The sequence below is a fragment of the Mycothermus thermophilus genome (genome assembly GCF_041956435.1).
Source record: "Mycothermus thermophilus strain CBS 625.91 unplaced genomic scaffold VTJ04scaffold_1, whole genome shotgun sequence".
In the NCBI taxonomy this organism is placed as follows: domain Eukaryota; kingdom Fungi; phylum Ascomycota; class Sordariomycetes; order Sordariales; family Chaetomiaceae; genus Mycothermus; species Mycothermus thermophilus.
The window spans coordinates 2,511,056-2,532,397 of record NW_027191427.1 but is presented as its reverse complement, the minus strand read 5'-3'; the positions used below and the strand labels follow the sequence as shown (position 1 = coordinate 2,532,397).

The 21,342-nt window shown below is 56.7% G+C and overlaps 7 protein-coding genes across 7 annotated transcripts; 4 read left to right on the top strand and 3 right to left on the bottom strand.

Annotated features, from left to right (window-relative positions):
- Positions 1–58: 58 nt before the first annotated feature.
- Positions 59–1,101, bottom strand: VTJ04DRAFT_953 (uncharacterized protein; the record flags this gene model as incomplete). The annotated part of the gene is made up of 2 exons (XM_069368087.1): positions 59–486; positions 1,056–1,101. The coding sequence occupies 2 exons, from the start codon at positions 1,099–1,101 to the stop codon at positions 59–61; spliced, it is 474 nt and encodes a 157-aa protein (XP_069223562.1).
- An 83-nt stretch (positions 1,102–1,184) lies between these two features.
- Positions 1,185–4,004, top strand: VTJ04DRAFT_952 (uncharacterized protein; the record flags this gene model as incomplete). Its single annotated transcript, XM_069368076.1, has 3 exons — positions 1,185–1,270; positions 1,333–3,616; positions 3,687–4,004. The coding sequence occupies 3 exons, from the start codon at positions 1,185–1,187 to the stop codon at positions 4,002–4,004; spliced, it is 2,688 nt and encodes an 895-aa protein (XP_069223561.1).
- Positions 4,005–4,658: 654 nt separating this feature from the next.
- Positions 4,659–6,434, bottom strand: VTJ04DRAFT_951 (uncharacterized protein; the record flags this gene model as incomplete). Its single annotated transcript, XM_069368065.1, has 3 exons — positions 4,659–4,827; positions 6,204–6,223; positions 6,345–6,434. 3 exons carry the CDS (start codon positions 6,432–6,434, stop codon positions 4,659–4,661), a joined length of 279 nt encoding a protein of 92 aa, XP_069223560.1.
- Positions 6,435–7,609: 1,175 nt separating this feature from the next.
- On the top strand, positions 7,610–10,204 carry VTJ04DRAFT_950 (uncharacterized protein; the record flags this gene model as incomplete). Its single annotated transcript, XM_069368054.1, has 4 exons — positions 7,610–7,672; positions 8,862–9,008; positions 9,584–9,638; positions 9,867–10,204. The coding sequence occupies 4 exons, from the start codon at positions 7,610–7,612 to the stop codon at positions 10,202–10,204; spliced, it is 603 nt and encodes a 200-aa protein (XP_069223559.1).
- A 142-nt stretch (positions 10,205–10,346) lies between these two features.
- On the top strand, positions 10,347–12,521 carry VTJ04DRAFT_949 (uncharacterized protein; the record flags this gene model as incomplete). Its single annotated transcript, XM_069368042.1, has 7 exons — positions 10,347–10,465; positions 10,536–10,569; positions 10,650–10,829; positions 10,900–10,954; positions 11,018–11,251; positions 11,312–12,112; positions 12,172–12,521. 7 exons carry the CDS (start codon positions 10,347–10,349, stop codon positions 12,519–12,521), a joined length of 1,773 nt encoding a protein of 590 aa, XP_069223558.1.
- Positions 12,522–13,218: 697 nt separating this feature from the next.
- VTJ04DRAFT_948 (uncharacterized protein) lies at positions 13,219–17,462 on the bottom strand (the record flags this gene model as incomplete). The annotated part of the gene is made up of 5 exons (XM_069368031.1): positions 13,219–13,773; positions 13,855–15,354; positions 15,433–16,526; positions 16,577–16,609; positions 16,670–17,462. The coding sequence occupies 5 exons, from the start codon at positions 17,460–17,462 to the stop codon at positions 13,219–13,221; spliced, it is 3,975 nt and encodes a 1,324-aa protein (XP_069223557.1).
- Positions 17,463–19,570: 2,108 nt separating this feature from the next.
- On the top strand, positions 19,571–21,089 carry VTJ04DRAFT_947 (uncharacterized protein; the record flags this gene model as incomplete). Its single annotated transcript, XM_069368020.1, has 2 exons — positions 19,571–19,823; positions 19,879–21,089. 2 exons carry the CDS (start codon positions 19,571–19,573, stop codon positions 21,087–21,089), a joined length of 1,464 nt encoding a protein of 487 aa, XP_069223556.1.
- Between the last annotated feature and the right edge of the window lie 253 nt (positions 21,090–21,342).

The window sequence follows — 21,342 nt, the reverse complement described above, 5'->3', positions numbered from 1 at the left end:
CAACAAAGTGATGTGTTTAAAGGACAACGAGAATGAGTTGGAGTCGCCACATCCATCCTCAGCGACGGCGCATCTCGCAGTAAGCACTGCGCTTCGATTGGAGGACCAATTGCTGGCCGAAGTTCACCAGTTGCTTGTGGCAAGACAAGGAGGAGCACGAGTTGTCGGACGGATGACGAATGCGCGAGATGGAGATGGGTCTCGGGGACAGGACATTGGATGTCGGGCGTGGATGAGAGGGTTCTGACGTTGACGCGCGACCTGAGCTGCCTCTCTCTTCCCCGAGTCTCCGGGTCTTGCGTGCGTGTGGAATGAACTCGACCTTGACAAGCTCGATGCGGGTGGTTGCAGATGGCCGTGCCGTCGTTTCAAAGATGGAGCTTGGAGCAAGAGGAGAGGCAGTGCAGTGCAACCCTCCGGGATCCAGATTGACGGCGACACTGAATAGGGTCCCTTCCGTGTGGATGGTTATGACACTCTCGTGGTCTTTGGAAAAACAATTCTCATTGCTTAGGTATCAATGCCAGCTGGCCAGCTGGACAGTTGCCATTTCATCCAGGGCTCAGGCGGGTCGCACCATCTGGCTGATGGAGATGGATTCAACGGGATTAACTAGGTAGGTATTTGGGAGAAATATGGGCCGGGTCAATTCTTGAAATGTGACCGCCGCACTATGTCGCGCATGCACCTGCATCAACTTGCGTGGGTGCATTGCTTTGAGTTTGGGAATTGCGTTGGCAGCTCAACCGCCGGGCTGCCTGACTTGGCCGTTTCCAGAAGCGATGAGCGTCGGTGTGATGAGTCGCGAGTGCGTCATTGAACATGGAAATCACTGATGCCTCAGGCAGAAATGGACCCAGCTGAGTTTCCCTTTCCGCGGGGCAGAGTGGATCTAGCAGCGGGGTCGATGATTGGCTGTTGTAAGACCAAAAACACATGGACCCAGGGCCCCTCGCGACCCCCGCTGCCCCACGCCCGCAGCCCCCTGACCAATCCCAGCGTCGCTGGCTCAACCTTCGGGACGACGGTAAACAAACAGTTTTGGCATCACAAACCACGACACCGGACCAAGACGTGAACCCCCCGACCCGACATTCCCATGTGCTGAAAGAGGCAGGCTTCTCGACCATCCCATCCACCATCCGCCATCCACACCGACCCGGTCCGCCGCCTCGACAAACACCATGCCTCGCGTCGCCCAGGCCCGCCGTAGCGGGAGCAGAATCGCCTCGGGCTCTCTGGGCGCGTCCCCCTTCAAGTCTCCTATCAAGTGAGTCGGTGTGTCCATGTCATGTCGTGATATTGCCCCGCGTTGACCACCGCCCCGCCCAGAATCCCCCTCAACGACGATGCCCAGGAGAAGACGCAACGTTCCCATGAGCGCAAGGCCGCTCATGAGGCCCAAATCAACCAGCTGCGCGCCGCCGCCACCAGCACTCCCCGCAAGTCGAGCTCCTCCTTTATCGACCTCCAACACAGCCAATCTCCCAACTCGAGTCCGCGCACCCCGCGTCGCCGCAAGAGCGGCGCCGGTACTGTCATACTCGACGATGACGAGCCCCTTCATGTCGGCGGCAGGGCCGTCACTCCTATGAAGCGCGTGCCTATCCTCGCAAACTTCGAGGAATGGATGAAAATGGCCACCGACAACAAGATCAACGCCGCCAACTCCTGGAATTTCGCTCTGATTGACTACTTCCACGACATGTCGCTGCTCAAGGAAGGCGATGGCGTCAACTTCCAAAAAGCCAGCTGCACCCTCGACGGTTGCGTCAAAATTTACACGAGTCGTGTCGACAGTGTCGCCACCGAGACGGGCAAGCTCCTGAGCGGTCTCGCCGACAGCCGCGACAACAAGCGCAAGGACCGTGACGAAGGCGGTGACGACGATGACGAGGAGGAAGAGGTCGACGAGGACGGAAACGTCCGCAAGAAACAAAAGAAAAAGGCCCAGCGGTCCTCCGAGGCCACCCTAGCCCCTTCGTTTGCCGCCCTGCAACTCAAAAAGCTGGAGCTCGAATTTGCCGTCGATCCCCTTTTCAAGAAGGCCTCGGCCGATTTCGACGAGGGAGGCGCCAAGGGCTTGTTGCTAAACCACCTCATGATCGACTCACAGGGCCGCATCGTCTTCGACAGCAGCGACGACGCCGAAGATGCCGCCGAAGCTGCCTTCAAGTCCCGACGGAGGGGACAAGACGAGGACGCCGAGGGCGCCGAAGCCGAGGAGAACGGCTCGATGGTTGACCAAGAAATGACCCCCGCTCCTGACCTGGTCGAGGACAAGCAGGAGGAGGAAGAAGAGGACGTGGAGATTGATGTGGCCGGTCTTGGTGCGAGGTTCTTCCCAGATCTCAGCATCCTTGATAGCTTAGATGTTTGCCCATCACTCAAAACGTTTGATCTGGGTGACCCATCCGGGTCCCTCGACATCCCCTTCCTGAGAGCCCCCGAAGACTGGAAGGAAAAGACGCCTGGGCCCGGCGGCGTTGGGGACAAGTCGGGTATGTTCATCGATGACGAGAACCCTCTCGGCTTCGATGATGACGATGATGGCCTTGGTGCCTTCGATCTGGGCGGGGACGCTGGCTTCGGTGAAGGAGGCGAGGTTTGGGCCAAACAAGCTGCCCTTGAGCCCCAAATGATGCGCCGCTACGACGGGGATGTGGTCATGGCCGATGACGGCGTTGCCGATGGCGAAGGTAACAGTGCAGACCTGCTCGATGGCCCTGGAGCAGGGGAGTTCGGTATCTCTATGAGGCACGCTCAGCAGCCTGACCGGTTGCATGAGGACATCCTCAGCTACTTCGACCAAGCCCTTCAAAAGAACTGGACAAGCGCCGAGCACTGGAGGATACGAAAGATCAAGGACATCAACAAGCCCACGGAGCCTGCAAAAGAGCGCAAGGCAAAGCAACCCTTCGAAATTGACTTTGCTGGACCCCTCGACCCGGCCATTGCCGACCTCCTCTACACCCAGGCCTCCTCCAACTCCGCCATCTCCATGCCTAAGAAGGACTGGAAGTCCAAGTCACGTAACCTACTCCCAGATGACAAACACTTCAGTTCCAAGCAGTTGCTCAGTCTATTCTTGAAGCCCCGCGCCCGCATGAGCCGCCGCCGCGTCATTGGCAGCAGTCGCATCGGCAATGTGGCCGACAGCCAACGTCCAGAAGATGTTCACGAAGGTGACATGAACGAGGCCTTCTGGGCCTCACAAAAGGCGCCTCTCCAATCCGTGGAGCACCCCCACCGGCCGTCGCACGACGACGACGACCCTCAGGGCGACTACGACGCCAACTTCTTCCTCGACGACGGCCTCCCGTTCGCGGGCGGCAACAACGACGACGATGACGACGACGACATGGAGTTTGCAGACGCTCGCGAGCACTTCTCGCCCGAGGCCGCCGGCATGCCCATGACGGAGGTGGGCATGACGGGCGCGTTTGGCGGCCTGACGGTGACGAACCCGGCCGACCTCGCCTTCGGCACCATGCTCGTCACTCAGAACCGGCGCGTGCGGCCCGATTACGTGCAGTACGCGCGCGTGGCCAAGAAGGTGGACGTGCGGAGGTTGAAGGAGGAAATCTGGAAGGGCATGGGATTCGAGGCGTTAGAGGTATGCTTTGTGTTTTTATGACTCTGCTCTTCTTATTATCCATCACACAAACTAACTAACCCCTGAGCAGAAGCCACCCAACCCGGCCAACCAATCCATCAACAACGAAAGCCGCCTCCTGACGCCAGCTTCCGACAACCCTGGTGCTGCTAATGGCACACCGGACAAGCCAACGGAAGACCCAACCCTCCGCTTCACCGAGGTCATGAACGGCCTGCAGCGCGTCTACCCGAAACCCGCCATGGACGACATCTCGACCAGCTTTTGCTTCATTTGCCTGCTGCATCTTGCCAACGAGAAAGGGTTGGTCATTGAGAAGACGGAGAACTTGGATGAGCTGTATATTCGCAAGGACTGGAGCGCCGAGATCTCGGAAGGGGCAGAGTAAAGCTGTGTTTGGTTTGGTGATACCCGTTTGTGTGTTGGGAGGGGACTGACCATGTCACGAAGTGGGGTTGGTTGGTTGGCTGGTTTTATTTTCTGCTTTTGTTTTGGGGTGATTGCCCGTGGGGTATATGGGCAGTCTTAAAGACTTCTACCGTGTTCTGTTCTTGTTGTGCAGTCAGAAAGGGAGAGCTGGACTCATTTCATGAGTGATACTCCGTGACATACAGGTCAATACCACCATGGGAGATGAAGGTCCGGGTGGCAGGGTTTGGCGATCGGGATATGATTCATGATGAATATCAGCCTTGAAGTTTTTTGGTCCCTCTAGAACGATGCAGAGTTGCTGTCTACGAGAAGAAATGGTTATTGAGCTGACCTAACATGCCTTGCCATCCTTCTTTAAGACGTTGTTCTCATTTTGGTCAAGCTGGCTGGTGAAGAAGCGATGGTAAATCGTGATATTCGGCAACCTCCCTTCATCTCTAATTACAACGACTGATCTATGTTGATTCGATCCTAGAGAAAGAAGTCACCATTCCCATCCATGCCTGCCCTTGTACCTCAAACCTCTTGTGTATCCGCGATCATGTTTACCATGAAGACTTATTGGTCCCCTTCTTGGAGTACTCTCCTCCGCGCCGCTTGCTTGCGGTTGTTATGACGATGACGCTTTATTGTTGGTATCGTTGTTGTTGACCTCGTTCTTGCCCTCGAGATCTCCGTCTCCCTCGAGCTCCTCGTCTCCCAGAGCAGCCAGAATGGCGTCGAGCTTGCTCTCAAGGCTGGTCAAATTTGCTTCAAGCGTCGAAGCCGTCTGCTCGCCCCTATATTATGGTTGAAAGTTGATGGAAACTTGTCAGGTATCAGAAGCATCAGAAGTGAGAAAACAATACGGGATAGGCCTCTGGAAGGGGCCTGGCTGCTGATAGGCTTGGAGACAGATATGGACAGGGTAGTGAGAATGTGAAAATGAGAGATAAGGCTCTTGGAGGAAGCATTGGCGAGATGAAGGTAGTAGTGGTCTTCATCATGTCTAGCGTGTGAAGTTTGTTTCCACTGCGATAGGCGTCGGCACATGCCAGCTCGTCGACACCCCGTCTCCCTCCACCGTAGCCAAAGTAAACAAACAACATCCCCTCCCAGGAAACCAATTGGACTTCCCGAGTCTTTGCCGGGTTGACTCCGATGTGGTCTGATGCGGTCGGTGTTGAGTGGTCTACCAAGAACCGTCGGCAAAAACTTTGCCAACATCAACACGACGGCGCACGAGATGTGGGTAGGTAGCAATGTGCGGCATGGAGGTGCTGCCCTGTCGGTACAACTACGCTTGTAGTTTGTAGCGACGGAGCGCGAAACGCGTTGCTTTGATCCTTTCATCGTCGGGTGACGGCGGAGAATGTCATGTCATCTGGTGCATGCTAGGTTTCGGCGGCGCGGTTAGGGAATGGAGTTGGGGTAAACTAGTGTTCGTGTTTGTATGAGATAACGTTATGTTAACGTGAAGGTATCCAGCTTGACGTCTTTTGGCGGTTGATCAAATGTCAGGGCGCTGGTGGTGTGTGAGGCTTGGGAGCTGAAGAGGTGGCCGAGTGCGTCGATGCTGACTGATGGTTGACTGATGATGAAGCAACTGCACAGCAGAGATCTCAGAAATCTGCAGCAGCCCCGGCCAAGCCAAAGATAGATTCATGAACGCCAGAGATGGACCAACACGCCTCATGGTGTTCAAACCTCAAGCTAGGTTGTAGTAGCCGACCGAGTACCGTTCCTGGGCCCGCCCGGACTCGACCGAGCAGGTCGTGAACCCGAGGCGGACAGCAGGTCGGGCTTGAACCGCCCAGCGCTCCACTACCCAGCAGCAGCAGTAAAAACCAGCCCGTCCCGGCCTGGCGTGTTGGACGAGACGGCATGACCTGGTTTCCTTGGGCCATGGTGGTGTTCTGGAAGCGGTGAGGGGAGTGGGGAAAGCTAAAGTCTCAGAGGGGTGCCAACGGCGAAGGCCGGAACTCGGCTGCTCTCGAGCCTCTCGAGCCTCTCAAGAAGTGCCCCAAGTGGCGTGGTGGATTTTTCATTTGTGTTTCGGGTATCCGTTCTGGTGAGAGAGGAGAGAAAAGCAGCCAAACATCACACCACATGGTGATGCATTGACACAGTAACAGCACATACGTAGTGGACGGCCGTTGAGCACGGAGTTACATACCTTGCAAGCTCACGGAGGGCCTGGACAAAATGTCGAAAAATAGGTCAACAGTGCTGAATCTCCGTTGCCGCCGAAGCAGCTGCCTGAAGGGTTGCACCCCTGGGTTGGGTTGCTCGCCTGTGGATGAAAGGAGTGGCTCACCTGGGCCAGATGGTCGTTCACTGACACGGGGCGGGTGGTAGCATCTTGGGAATTGCTGGACGAATCGTTTGGAGACCGAGTCGGCGCCATGTTTGTCTTGATGTATGTTTGGCGGCCGAGTCAAGAAGTCTGTGCTTGGTGTCTGGCACTGATTCGAGCAACTGGGTATGTAGGGAGCTACCTATGTGCAGCCTGCTGTGTGTAGTTGGATGTCCTCCTGTCCACTGAACCGTAGGGCAATGATGGGAAAGGGATTGCAAAAACGACCGAAGAATGCCAAACTGGGATGTGTTGGGCCGTGCACCAGCGATGGGAACACCTGCAACGGAAAAGACTCGCGTCTTTCTCGCTGCTTGGCACTGCAGCATCCATGAACCCCACCATGTTTCTCACGTGGGGAGCTGCGGTTCCTGGCCCCTTCCAGGCGTATCAGGGACTTCCCAGCCATGTTTGTTGGAGCCACCGTCCTCCGGCATCGACAACAAAAAACGTACGATGGCTGCAGCAATCCCGATAGCCAAATCCGGCATGGGCTGGCGACAATTTCCACGATTCTGACGTGAATCTCTCAGCACCGCTTGGGTTTGTCTGAAGCGGCGCAATATCTCGCTCTTGATCAGCTCGTCAGCTTGCCTTGCGCAGTTTGGCTAGCACCAAAAGAGATGTGATATTTGGGGGTTATTGAGTTGTCGCATCGCTCTCGAGCGACTTCCTTCATTGGTACCATCACAATCCCAAAGGCCAGGTACCCGAATTAAGCTTGTTTTTTGACAGACCATCCCAATCCTCGGGCAGTCCGACATCCCGCTCATTGTCAAGTATTGAAGTACAGATAGAATGGCACTTTCATTTTCGTCGTACTGAACATACATTTTTTTTCTCAACGCCCGTTCGCATGTCATGGTTGTCTGACCACGATGTGTGCTCCCATCGAGGACGCCATGGCCCAACAGGTTCTAGGGCCTTTCGGCCGCTCTTCCAGAAATCCGGTCCCGCGAGCGAGGCGCTAGTTTTGGGCCAATGAGAGCAAGGTGTCGTCACATTCCATACCTTCAACGCACCGGATGCCGGGCGGGCTGCCCATGCTGAAATCGGAAATCCCATGCGCAATGGACAGGCATTTTCCACTTTTCACCAGCGATTGCTTCTGTTGCCCGTTGCCTGTCGGGCTATTTGCGATCAGATTTCTTGGTGTTCCACGGTTTCATCCGATGACAGCCACACAGGACCCGTGATAACTCAACCCAATCCTCCCTGAGACGCTGATGGTGCTGCGAGGACTGCCGTCCATCGCCATCTGGGTGACTGACGAGCAGGATATGACCAGGGTACATTATTAGAGCAAGTGAAGTGAAGTGAAAGCCGAACCTGCACAAACCCGCCGAAAGTCCATCGAGTGGGACCGCCACGCGATCTCGGATGTCGCAAGCGCTGGGGTCGAGGGGCAAAAATTCCGTGTTGGCAACGGTTTGTCGGATGGGATTGAGCAGCCCAGGTCACATCCGCCCCTCACCGGAAAGTCGAGGCGGCGGGTGATGATGTTTTGTCGATGGCGGAACTCAGCACCCGCACCTGCTGATCTCCCATCCCACACCGGACAGGACAGGGACGGGACTTGTCAAGTGAACCTTCAAGCTGGGACGCAACAGCGGCTTCCCTGCGTCGAGTCGGCCCAGAGCTTCGGTCAACTCCGTCCTGCGCTGCAGCTTCCACCCGCTAGTGAGGGTCGTCGGGTGCAAGTACCTTAGTTACCTACCTACCTGGTAGCCAGTGGATATTGAGCAGGTGGAAGCCGCAGGGCATCAGGCTCCAGGTTCCAGCTTCCAATCTTTCGTTGTGCCCTATTCACTTCTGGACGTCGTCTGTGCCGCGCTTTCCTTGAAACCTTGGATGCACCCGCCAACCACAGCAGTCGCTGTCAGCAGAAAGGAGCTGAGTTGCGCAGGTGGCTGCTGCCCTACGCCGTACCCGTTCAGTGCGGCCAGGTCCCCTGCACTTGGCAGCACTTGCTTGCCGGGTCACGCCGCCGCAGCTGCGAGGCTGTTTGTGGAAGGAAACAGTTGCAGCGGGGGAAGGGGGGCACTCCTGTCTCTGGTTGGCCCAATCGCGTGCATCTTCTTGCTCAAAATCGTACGTTTTTCATGTGGGTTTTTTCGCGGTCGATGGGGATCGAGATCTCCCCTTGTCACCAGTCCCGTCCCGGTCCCGTTGCTGTCATCCCGTTTCGCTTCACTTGCTGTTAGCTGTTCGCCTCTTCCATGATGTGCCCGGCGCTCTCTCCGCTGCACCTTGCTGCACCACGGGCCCATGGGATTCGGTCAGAAACAGCTTCAATATTCCCACCCCTCCGCGAGAGGATGCACATTGCCCGTTCTAGGAAATGCCGGCCGGCTCTGGACAGGAGACACACATTCCCATCCCCATGGCCCAGGGACGGTAGTAACGGCGATAACGTGAACACGAAGTGAACACCACAAAAACCACAATTTGCCCTCCGATGCTGGATGCGAATCCCAGGTCCCGTCCCTTTGCCACACCGACACTATAATCCGGCACGCAACATCCGCTAACACCTTGGCGGCTGTCGAGCAGATCCTGTCTGTCACGCGTGTCTGGCCTGGTTCTTCTGTCACAGACTCCCTCACCATCGTCATCTCATGTCCCGTGTGTATCATCATCCTGGCAACGACCCAAACTCTCTCTGAGCTGCGCCCTGCTCTCTGGGACTAGAGGTTGGAAGCCTTCCTTGTCTCGTGCCTTATTTTCCCCGTCGTTGAGTCAGGTAGGAGAGCGGCACCGCACCGCAGCCCGAAACAACACATACAGAGTACGAAGTATAGTGGCTGTAGACTCTCAACATCATCCACGAGATCAGTGGACACACACACTCCGCCGTTCACAGCATATCCCGCTAGCTAGCCTGTGCAGATCCGGGCTCGATCGCATCTGCCGCCCGATCCCTCACCTCCGGCCCCGTCAGGTACTTGGCCAGGCCCCGAAGTCCAAGTCCGATAGGACCCATACCCCGTCCAAGATTTCTGAACCAGACACCCACCACCACTTCACTACCTACACGTCAATTAAGTTCCTGTTCTTTTTTAGTTAACTAATCCCACACCCACCCCGCCCTGGCTCGCTCTCGACTTTTCATCTGGGGCTCCCGCCCGCCGTTCGAGCGAGAGCCGTCACCCCGGTTGGCCATACTCGACTGAGCCCGGCGTTTCGTTACACCCGCCCAGAGCTCCCAGTTTCCTGGCCTTCCATCTGTCCCCAAGGGTCCCGTTCCCGTTTCGTGTAAGTGTCCATTCACGTTTCTCTTGTGTCCTGGCCCTTGCCGATTCGGTTCCGCATCTGCCTTCTGGGTACCCCCTGGCACATCCTCCATGTCATCCACGATCTTTAATTCCCACCCCACCAAGCAAGCGAGAAGAACCAGTGAAGCACGGCCGTGGGATCCCCATGGTACATACAAGCGGGACTCGTCTTTTCTTCCGTGAATTTCCCATTGACTGTTTCCTCCAGCTCCCTTCTGTTTGCTTGCTTGTTTTCGTGACTCGCTCAACAACCATTCGCGTGTCTTGGACTTGACGACAGCTGTAACACACACATCCATACGCCCATATCTCCGCGAACAGCTCCTTACGCGCCTCGAATCGTATTTCCGGAAGAGTGAAGTTCCTCGAGTGTTCCGCTTCTTGAGCTTGCGCCAACCACGAGCCTCCGAAAACAGATTACGTCCAGTGAAAGTTCGACTCTGCCTACACTTACCGGCAAAGCTGTTTGAGTTCCTGAGCTACCCTTTCAACCGTCATCAGACGGAGACTGGAAAAAACGTGGAGGGTGGTGCGGTTCGGAAGTAGCTGGGTCTGCGGTTAGAGGAGGTTTCGGAAACTACACAGCCTGCGGAGCGACGGAGCCAGCCGGAGCCCGGCTCCCTGACTCGGAGACTCGGGAGTCCGAGGGTATCGACGCACCGCGCGGACACCGTGACAAGCAGGCGGGATGACGAAACTCCTCGCCCAAATCCTCGGGGAGCTGGGGATTTCCCAGTACCTCGATGTTTTCATAGACCAAGGCTTCGACACGTGGGATACGATCCTGGACATCACGGAATCTGATTTGTATGTGAGAGGCGAGCCTAGTGAGAGGGAAGCGATGAAGAAATCTTACTGACAACACCTGTTTTTACAGAGATGCTCTCGGGGTGAAGCTTGGTCATAGAAGGGTACGCCCTCACATCGGCTGCTACACGCCACATAGCCCTTCTTCTATGGCTTCCTGTGAACCGGACTGACAAGTCGTCAGAAACTTCAACGACGGATTGCGCACTTCCGTGGCGTCGCGCCAGACACGTCTTTAGTATCTCCCGCGCTCGCCAATGCCGAAGAAGTCAAGCAAGAGTCGATCAAGGCCGAAAGTCCCAAAGCCGAAACTCGTGACGCCCCGCCTGTGGTCACCAAGAGAAAATATCGGAGACACCCCAAGGTTAGTCAGTCCTTGCGCCATGACAAGTTTCAGTATTGAGTGGACCGCTGACATGTTGTCTCCTGTCTAGCCAGACGAAAATGCCCCTGAGAGACCCCCTTCGGCCTATGTCCTCTTCTCAAACAGTACGCGATTCTGCCACATGATCTGTCTCCTGGCCAACCAACATCTGACATTCTCACCCGCAGAGATGCGCGAAGAACTCAAGGGGCAGAACCTGAGCTTCACCGAGATGGCGAAACTAGTGGGTGAAAATTGGCAAAATCTCACGGCAGCGGAAAAGGAACCATACGAGTCCCAGGCACAAGCCATCAAGGAGCGGTATCTCGCCGAGCTTGCAGAGTACAAAAAGACGCCACAGTACCGTCAGTATCAGGAATACCTCCGGGAGTTCAGGGCCAAGTACCCTTCTCCCTCACAAGGTTGGTCTTGGGCATCCTGTCGCCTCATCCCTGCACACGCCTGCTGACGGGCAACTCTAGACAAAGATACGTCTAAACGGGTTAAACTTGAAAACCAAAGCCAAAGCCGTGTCAGCCCCAGCGCGACACCTACACGGACGAGTCGGAGTGGCAGCGGTGCTGAGAGTCTTCGAGGAAGCGAACCACCATGTTCTCGACAGAGAGTCGGCTCCGTGTCGACAAACGAGACCCAATTCATCCATGTTGGGCCGCCAACCTCGACCGCACCACCCGAGGAGTCCGCTATGTCGCCGGCTGGACGGGAAGCGGAGCGGCATGTGAGAGACATTTCGCCGACGGTCAAGAAGGAACACAAGCGGTTGCCCTCCATCTCCAGCTCAACCCAGCCTGGTGGCCAGGGCGAGACCCAACAACCTCCCCGGGAACAATACAGCATGCACCGGCAACTGCCATCGCTTTCGGATGTCTTAGACGGACAACCCTTACCGAGCAGCGTACGTCCAACTTCTGAGCCCGGGGGTTTTCGATTCCCAGGACCTCCAGGAGGGAGCGCGGGACGCCCACTAGGTCCTATTGGTGGTGACGGGAGGCCACCACTCACCACCACAAACGATCGGCCATACAACGGCATCGCCTCTGGCCCTCCGCCACCTGCCAGCCATTCCCGGGCTCCCGTTGACGGCCCTTTGCCGATCCACGCACTGCTAGCGTCCAAGCCTGATTCTTCGTTCCCCACCGCCAATGCTTCGTCATATTCGCATCAGCCTAACGCACACTCGTATCCCGCCGATCAGCAGCAGGCTATGGGCCCAATGCACCATCCAATGCACGATGGACCCGCGGGCCACGCCACGATGAACGGTTGGTCTCCAGTTGGGCAGCCTGTATGATGGGCCGACTTCATTGCTAACTTGTTGAAGGCTATCACCATCACCATCATCATCACCACCACCATCATTCCGCGTCTTCCTCCGCTGGCTCTTCGTTCCCTGCTCACCACCCCATGGACAACCATCCTCACTATCATCATCACCATCAACACCATCACAGCGAGCATGGGTTTCAATTGCCGCCGTCCCAACAACAACAAACTGTGTCCCCGCCACCAGCGGCAGCATCTCCACAAGCCCCATCTTCGGGGGCAGCTCCTCTTCCCCAGCAGCAAACAGCACCCCAAACCATCAGTAATAATCATATAATTAACAATGGCCTGGATGGCATGAGCGCCCTCCTGAAGGCGGGTGAACTAGTTGATGGGCGAACGCGTTGAGCAACTTCAGTCACATCAATCTCTGCATAATCCTGGGAGTCTGTCGGCTTCCGCTTCCGTCTGTACATATTCAAACACGGTAACCTGTCTCCTTACTGACGAACAGGGTTATTTTGGCATGGGTACATGTACTTGGTATATAACGGACTTGGTCCTGGAAGGAACTCACGTTCCAAGGATAAATGATCTCTTGGGGCTTTGTTTTCAATCTCATTATGGGAAAAACTGTATGTATTTGGGGGTAACCAAAAAGCACATCTGAAATAATATCCAAAAGGACTTAATCGTGATGCCTAATTGCTTCTTCCAATAGTCCCTAACTCCCTCAAACACCGCGACCAGCCGGATCTTACTCAATACCAGCCCTTGCTGTATCTGTTCTCAAGACGGTCAGGCTTCTTTCTCTAGACGACGCAAAACACCAACTCCCACGTGGATGTTCTAATCGTCCTAAGACTGTGTACTGTAATGTAGTACTATGCTGCTGGAGATCGTGACCCCAAATTCCAACCTTCCATCCATGATATCCAAGGAAGTGTGCCAAAAGCGGAGAACCTCAATCCCAAAAAGATATCAACCAAAAAGAGAAAACCAAAACGGTATGGATCAAGCAAAATAAACAATAATAACTCTAAATCAGCTGACCAGCAGCGTCACATAGCGCTCGACAAAGATCGTAGGAGATGGCGATAGTCGACTATGAAGCTGTTGTGACGGCTGATTTCTCGTTATTTGCGAGCGTGTTGCTGGTGTTGGTGACGGTGGTTGCGGTCTTTGTCGACGTGGTTGTCGCCGTGGCTGTCGTGGTGATGGTTGTGGTTGTTGTCGTCGTGGTATTATTTCTCCCCTTGTCACGGCCCGCTCCCGCCGACGGGCTTCGAGAGTTTGGGCCGGCGCGGTAGCCCGGCGACAGCCGGCCCATGGGCGATGACGACGATGACGACGGCGAGTGGAACCCGGCGTGCGACAGGCCGGCGTTGCGGCGACCGATGGTGGCGACGTCAGCGGCGCGGGTGAGCTCGCGCTCGCGCGTCTTCTCGAGCAGCTGGCCGCCCAAGGTGGCGCACTTGAGGATGGTTTGGATCAGGTCGCTCTGGTGCAGCGGCTTGGACAGGTACTCGTCCATCTGGGCCTGGATACACTTTTCGCGGTCGCCCATCATGGCGTGCGCCGTTAGCGCGATGATGGGCGTGCGCTGCGATCCGATGCTGCGCTCGTACTCGCGGATTTTGGCTGTGGCCTCGAAACCGCCCTGTTTGAGAGAGGAGGAAGAGGTTAGTACATCTGAGTCGCGTCCATGTCATGCAAGGTTGTAAGTTGGTTGATATCTTACCATGATGGGCATTTGCACGTCCATCAAGATGACGTCAAACTTTTTGCCCTTGACGGCCTCGACGGCTTCCTCGCCGTTGCCGACGACGGTCACGGCATGGTGGTACTTCTCGAGGATCTTGACCGCGAGCCGCTGGTTCACCAGGTTATCCTCGGCCAGCAGAATCTCGAAGGATCGCGTGTTATCGGCAGGAGAGGGCGTGGCGCGGTTTTCCAGCGCGGGTACCATGCCGTTGCCCAAGTCGATCAGCTTGCAAGGGGTCGTCATGTACGACGTGATGCCCAGATCGAGGCAAGCTTTGAGAGACACGTGGACCACGGGCGCCAGCAGGACGATAGGGAGGTGCTTGAAGTCGTCGATGGAGCGGAGGCGGCGGGCGTCCTCGATCGAGTCGACAATGACAACATCGTAGGGCGAGTAGCTCGGACCGCGGGGCCGCTCGACGCCCGGACTGGTCTCGGACTCGACGATGACGGGAACCAGCCCCAGAGCCTTGAGCATGTTGCCGATCTCGGGGCCGTGATGGGTGCGGCCCTTGTCGATGAAGAGCACCTTATGGCCCTTGTAAGGGTTCAGTTGCTTCGAAATCAAGTTGATGTCGTCGTCGGCGAGGCGGACCATGCAGGTAAAGAAGAACTTGCTGCCCTTGCCGTACTCGCTCTCGACCCAGACGTCGCCGCCCATGAGGTTCACGAGCCGCTTCGAAATGGAGAGGCCGAGGCCGGTGCCGCCAAACTTGCGCGTCATGGAACCGTCGGCTTGTTGGAAGGTGTCAAAGATGAGGTCCAGCTTGTCCGCAGGGATGCCGATGCCGGTGTCGGCCACGACAAACTCGATGGCGTACTCTTCTGGGCTGCGCGGCTCGGCGCGTGTTGCCTTCCGGATTGTCAGGCTGACCTCGCCATGCTCGGTGAACTTGATGGCGTTGCCGACCAAGTTGAGGATGATCTGGCGCAGGCGGAACGAGTCGCCGACGACATGGTCGGGCACCGAGCTGTCGACGCGGTAGGTGAGGTCGAGGTACTTCTCGTTGGCCTTGACCGAGAGTGTCTTGAGGGCATTGAAGACGGTCCCGCGCAGCGTGTAGGGGATGGTTTCGATCACCATCCGGCGGGCCTCGATCTTGGACAGGTCCAGAATATCATCGATAATTGTCAATAGGCTGTTGGCCAGCGAGTTGACAATATTGAGCATCTCCCGTTGGTACTGCGTCAGTTCCGTGTCGAGCGTGAGCTGCGTCATTCCGATGATGCCGTTCATTGGGGTGCGAATCTCGTGAGACATGTTGGCCAGAAACTCGGACTTTGTCTTGTTGGCCAGCTCGGCCGCTTCCCTCGCCTGCGTGTTTCTCTGGATGCTGTCGCGGAGGTTGTAGACCATCTGGTTGATCTTTTTCTTGAGCTCGTCCATCTCGCCCGACGCCTCGACCTCGACGAGCTTCGTGAAGTCACCGTCCGTGGCCGCGTTTGTAATGTCGCCGAAAGCTCGCACCTGAGCTGTCTGTTTCACGGGAGGTCAGGATAACTCAATACAGCAGGTGCGCAAGAGCAACCTGGTGGGTTGGGGAGAGGGATTTACCAAATTGTTCGCCATTGTGTTGACATCGGTTGTGATCTCTTTCCAGCGGCCTTTCAAGCCGGCCACGTCCGCCTGGCCGCCCATGATGCCGTCGACGCCCACGTCCTTGGCGACCCTCTGAACTTCATTGCAGAATATTGACAAGCGGTCAACCATGTTGTTAATCGTCTCTTTCAGGACGAGAATTTCTCCCTTGGCTTCCACTTCGATTTTGCGGCTCATGTCGCCGTTGGCAATAGCTTGCGTGACGGTTGATATTTCACGGACCTGGGACGTAAGGTTGCGGGCCATCGTGTTGACGTTCTCTGTGAGATCCTTCCACTTTCCTTCGACGTTGTCGACTTGGGCTTGCCCGCCCAGCGTGCCGTCCGTGCCGACCTCGCGCGCGACCTTGCTCACTTCGAAGGCAAATGTCCCAAGGCGGTCCACCATGGTGTTGATGGTGTTCTTGAGGTCGAGAATTTCGCCCTTTGCTTCGACGCCGATCTTCTTGGTGAGGTCGCCCTTTGCGACGGCCGTCGTCACTTTGGCGATCTCGCGGACCTGAGTGGTCAGGTTCATGGCCATGCCGTTCACATTTTCTGTGAGATCCCTCCATGTGCCTTCGACGTCGTGGACGGTGGCTTGACCGCCCAGCCTTCCCTCCGTGCCGACTTCTCTGGCAATCTTGGTTACCTCACGAGCGAACTGCTGAAGCTGCTCCACCATGGAGTTGATCGTTTTCTTGAGCTCAAAGATTTCGCCGCGACACTCGGCCTGTACTTTCTGGGTGAGATCACCCTTGGCGACGGCTGTCGTGACTTTGATGATGTCCCGGACTTGGGTGGTCAGGTTGTTGGCCATGGCGTTGACGTTGACGGTAAGTTCGTTCCAGATGCCTTGAACGCTCTCGACGTCGGCTTGACCGCCGAGAATGCCCTCTGTGCCGACGTCCCTTGCCACACGCGTGACCTCGGACGCAAAGGTGCGGAGCTGGTCCACCATAGTATTGATGGTTTGCTGGAGCTGGAGGATTTCTCCCTTCGCCGGGCGCTCGATCTTTTGTGTCAGGTCGCCATGGGCCACCGCGGTGGTTACGGACGCGATTTCGCGCACTTTGATGGTTAGCCAATTGAAGATTTCAACTGGTATGGGTGTTACATACCTTGATCCGTGAGATTCTGTGCCATGACGTTGACTATGTTTTTTTGTCAGTAAAGCTCATGGAAGGAGTGTGGGGATAGCCACAAATGCTCACCATTGTCAGTCAACTCCTTCCAAGTTCCCGCGACGCCCTCAATCTGCGCCTGGCCGCCGAGGATACCCTCGGTGCCAACTTCGCGTGCTACACGTGACACTTCGCTCGAAAAGACTTGCAGCTGGTCCATCATGGTGTTGATGGTGCGCTTGAATGTGGTGATTTCTGGGTCCATTTCGACGCTGGCGAGTTGAACCTTTTTGGACAGGTCACCTCGAGCGACGGCGGTGAGAATCTCGCCGATCTCGCGTAGGGCTTTTTGAAACGCCTGGTTGGCCATCTGGCTTTTATATAGCTCACGGACCAGCGCCTCGACGCCTTCTTTGTTGATGTCGCTGAAGTCCTGCTCCAGGAGGTGCTTGGGATCAAGCAGCTGCGCAGCATCGCTGCCGAGTTTTGGGGATTGGCCATTCAGGATGAGGGGGGCGTCGTCTCCGTGGCCGCCGTGAAGCTTCCCGAGGGCCTTGTCAAAGGAGCCGTTGGTCGGGAGCCTGACGGCTGGTTCTTGGAAGTAACCATTTTCCTCCTTGGAGGGGGTGAAAGGGTCGCACAGGTCATTGTTGGCGGTTGGGAAGACGTGGGTGACAGGCGCGTTGGCTCTGGCTTCAAGCTGCTGGACCCTGAAGACGAGAGCGGCGAGTTCGCGCTCCAGCTCTGCTTTCTCCGGGGTTTCGGGACCTGGGAGCTTCACGCTGGGACACGCATGAGGAAGAGCGGGAGGAGTGGTGGTCGGGTCCGTCGCCAGAGATTTGACGACGGCGGAAATGACTCCCAGTTGGGACTCTCCAGCCATAGCTGCGAGAGGGGGGGGAGGGGTGGGAGCAGAAGGGGTCAAACAGGCCTACTTGAGGGCAAGTAAGTATGAATCCAAGACGAGAACGCAAGGGTTGGGCTCCTCACGTATCCTCTCTCACGTCGGCTGGGAGCAGGGCGAAGGGGGTGGCCAAGTTTGGAGAGCAGAAAGGGCGCAGAAGGCAGAATTCATGCGCAGCTAGCCTCAAAGGCTGTTTGTGTGATGGCTTGGATGAGAGCAAGGTTGGGGGACGAAGAGTCTGAAATGTCGTACAGTTTCCGCCGTGTTGTGCTTCCGGGCGGACGTCGATCTCAACTGGCTGGCCAGCGCTTGATGGCCGTTGATCGACACGCAATAGCTGCAACAAATTGTGGCAAAGATGGGGGGCCGCCCAGGAGGGATGGAGAAAGTTGGGGACAGAAAGTCTCGAAAGGGCTCTCGAAAGAGATGAGTGAAGTTATTTTTGCGATGGCAGGGAATCCCAGGATGGTCGAGACAAGACTCGGGCTCCCCGGACTGGGTGGAAGGGATGGGGCTTTTGATTGTTTGGGGAGGATTTCGCCTCTCGTTGCGGGAGGCCAGGCGAGGTACGATGCAGCACATGTCGGGGATGGGGAATAAAGAATCCGATCTCTGGTGGGGGCTGCGGCAGGGAAGAGTTGGCCCTGGAACATGTAATGGATGCCAGGACTGCGACGTCGCCTTTTACACGTTCATGGATGGATTCAGGTAGGGTAGGTGTCGAGTTCCCAGTCCCAACCGAACTGCAGGGGTGAACCAAGCAAAGTAACGTATTGACGACGGGACAAGGTGATTCCACCATATCCACGGATCGGCCGTCGCTGCCCATCTGCATTCGGCTCGAAAGGACAAGTCTACGGGAAGCACTTCCCAAGTCCAGACTGGTGCCTTGTCGATGCCTGCCCTGTGGATTGGATGTCTAGGAGCCGGTAGATTTGGTCTGCACAGTAAGTAGCTAGATTCCTAGGTAATCCAAGGTGGACGTTGCGAGTCACATGCATATGCCATCTTTTCGCTCCAACGACGCCCTGGAATTTTCAACAACGACGGCTCGCTTCCACCACCAAAGACAAGGCGGAAACCAATGAGGGCCAGATGGGACGAAATCCAGCCTCATGGAGATGTCGTCATGGCTTCCCTGAGCCGACTCGCGGCGATGGCATCTATCCTGAGACTACCTGAGCTAGCTCACGATCGATGTGGACTGTTGGGTAACATCATCGGAGTAAGAAGCCCCATCTGTGTGTCTCGGCGAAACAGCCATCAGCGACAAGCAGAGAGCATGGCCGCCGCGGATTGGATGACGACGCTGCATACCATGCCCTATGCATCTAGGTGACCCAATCACAAGACTTGCCCGGCGAACATTTTCAAGGTTCCAGGGTTCTGATGGTGTTGATGTATCGGTGACAAGCGGCAGGAGGGGAGGATTGCGCCAAGCCGCTGACGTCATGGGATGCCGTAGGATGCCCACTCAGGCAGTTTTTCTCGCTCCGCAATTTTCACTTGTGTTGAGGGCCAGGGCGGTGGGACCCCCTCCACCTTGGCTGTGAAGATTGTGTTCTTCACTTCAAACATGATGCATACTTGACCTGTCACTGCAGGATGCCACGAGGCACCGTTCAAGTCGTTGCCTGAAACGGAGTGTACACGGAGGAGTTATGTAAGATGTTGAGGGTCAAAGACAGTGCGGATTGGATCAACATCACATTTTCTTCTCTCAACCAGATTCGCAGGCCCCTGAAACAGACTAAAATGACCCCCCCCCTCCCCCCCCCCGCCAAAAATGGATCCAAACGCCAAGCCCGGCCCCGCGCCCTGATGGACCCGACCGGACTGGACACCGCCCCAAGTGGAAAGTCCATCCGAAGCGGTCCGCGCGGATCATGGCCGATAAGATAACAATTTCCTCTGCCTGCCCTGCCCGCCCGAACAGTCAGATCGTCCAAGAAGCGGCTAGATCCGGCCCATCACCAATCTCGACAGTTTGTTTGTCATTTCCGTCTTGCTCTGTCAGAGTAACGCAGAGCGCGTGTGTGATGTTTCGAGTCTCCCGCTTTGTGCGCGGGTTTCGGAGCATCACCATCATGGCCACTGCTGCACAGGATGCTGCCGCCTCGGCCACCATGGCGACGGCAACAACCGCTACAACATCAACAGCTTCAACAGCGGGAGCTTCGCCAAATACCACTTCGGACCCTACCCCATCTCTTCCACGAGTCCCCATCCCTCCGCGCGGCGTCGACTACCGCTCCAAGGTTGTCCTCGCCCCGATGGTCCGTTCCGGCGAGCTCCCCTCCCGACTGCTCGCCTTACACTATGGCGCCGACTTGGTCTGGGGTATGTTTTGTTCCTGTCCAAGTTTTAAAACTCCCTCTGATTGTTTGTCCTGCAGGCCCGGAAACCGTTGACCACTCTCTCATCGGCGCCAAACGCCGCGTCAATCCGCGCACCGGCATGATCGAGTTCACACGTACGCCATCCCACGCCTACAGCGCCACCGCAGCCCTGGGCCCAGGCGAAGACGGCGGTCCCCGGGAGTCCGTCATCTACCGTCTCGACCCCGTACGCGAGAAGGGGAAACTCGTCTTCCAGCTCGGCACCGCGGATCCGGACCGCGCCGTCGCCGCCGCCCGCGTTGTCGCCCCCGACGTCGCCGGCATCGACGTCAACGCCGGCTGCCCCAAGCCCTTCAGCATCTCGGGTGGCATGGGCGCGGCTCTCCTGCGCGACCCGGACCGGCTCGTCTCCATCCTCGAAGCCCTCGTGCGCGAGATTCCCCCAGCCTTCGGCATCGGCGTCAGCGTCAAGATCCGCCTCCTCGACACGCCGCGCGACACCGAGGCCCTCGTCCGCCGCCTCGTCGCCACGGGAATCACGGGCCTGACGGTCCACTGCCGCACCATCCCCATGCGCCCGCGCGAGCCTGCCATCCGCGGCCAACTCCGCATGATCGCCAACGTCTGCCGCGAGGCGGGCGTCGCCTGCCTCATGAACGGCGACGTCACCTCGCGCGACCATGCCAGCCAGCTCGTGGCCGAGTTTGGCGCCGACGGCGCCATGATCGCTACCGCCGCGGAGAAGAACCCTAGCTGCTTCCGCACCGCCGTCGACGGCGGCTTGGACCCCTGGCAGAAGGTCGTCGAGCGTTATGTCCGCTTTGCCATGGAGGTTGAAAACAAGATCGCAAACACAAAGTACCTCCTAACGGAGATGATCCCAGGCAAGGCGCCGGAACACAAGAAGGTGCACAGCTCCCGGTGCTACTCGGATATAGTGCGCGTCCTAGGCCACGGCGATGATGCCGAGTTTGTGAAGGCGGCGCGTGAGGCGGACCGCGTCCTGGGCATCGGCGAGTTCGAACCCCCGCGTGAGCTGAAGGATAAGCAGAAGCAGAAACAGAGGGAGATACAAAAACAGCAGGAGAGAGAGAAGCAGCAGCAGCAGCAGCAGCAGCAGCAGCAGCAAAAGCAGCAGGAATCTAAAAAGAGGAAGAGGGAAGACGGGGAAGATGAGGCGGCTGGGAAACCCGAGGCGCCGGGGAAACGAACCGAGGTGGTCGAGGTGGCAGAACCTGTTGCTGCTGCCGAATCGATCGCCGTATGACCTCTCAACGCTTCATGAGGCAACAACACCTTTGTTTTTAGAAATATTTCTCTTCTACTCTACGTACATACCCCGCATAGGTACTCCGTTTTCAAGGATATACTTAGCGGCGGTGCTTGGGTTGGACGTTTAGCATGGCGCGGCACGGCATAGCATGGCGGCATTATCTCGGCTGGGTTCTGATTTGACGATGATATCCTCGATGTATGTAGTATATGAGGGATGGGTGGATGGGAAAAAAAAAAGTATATAG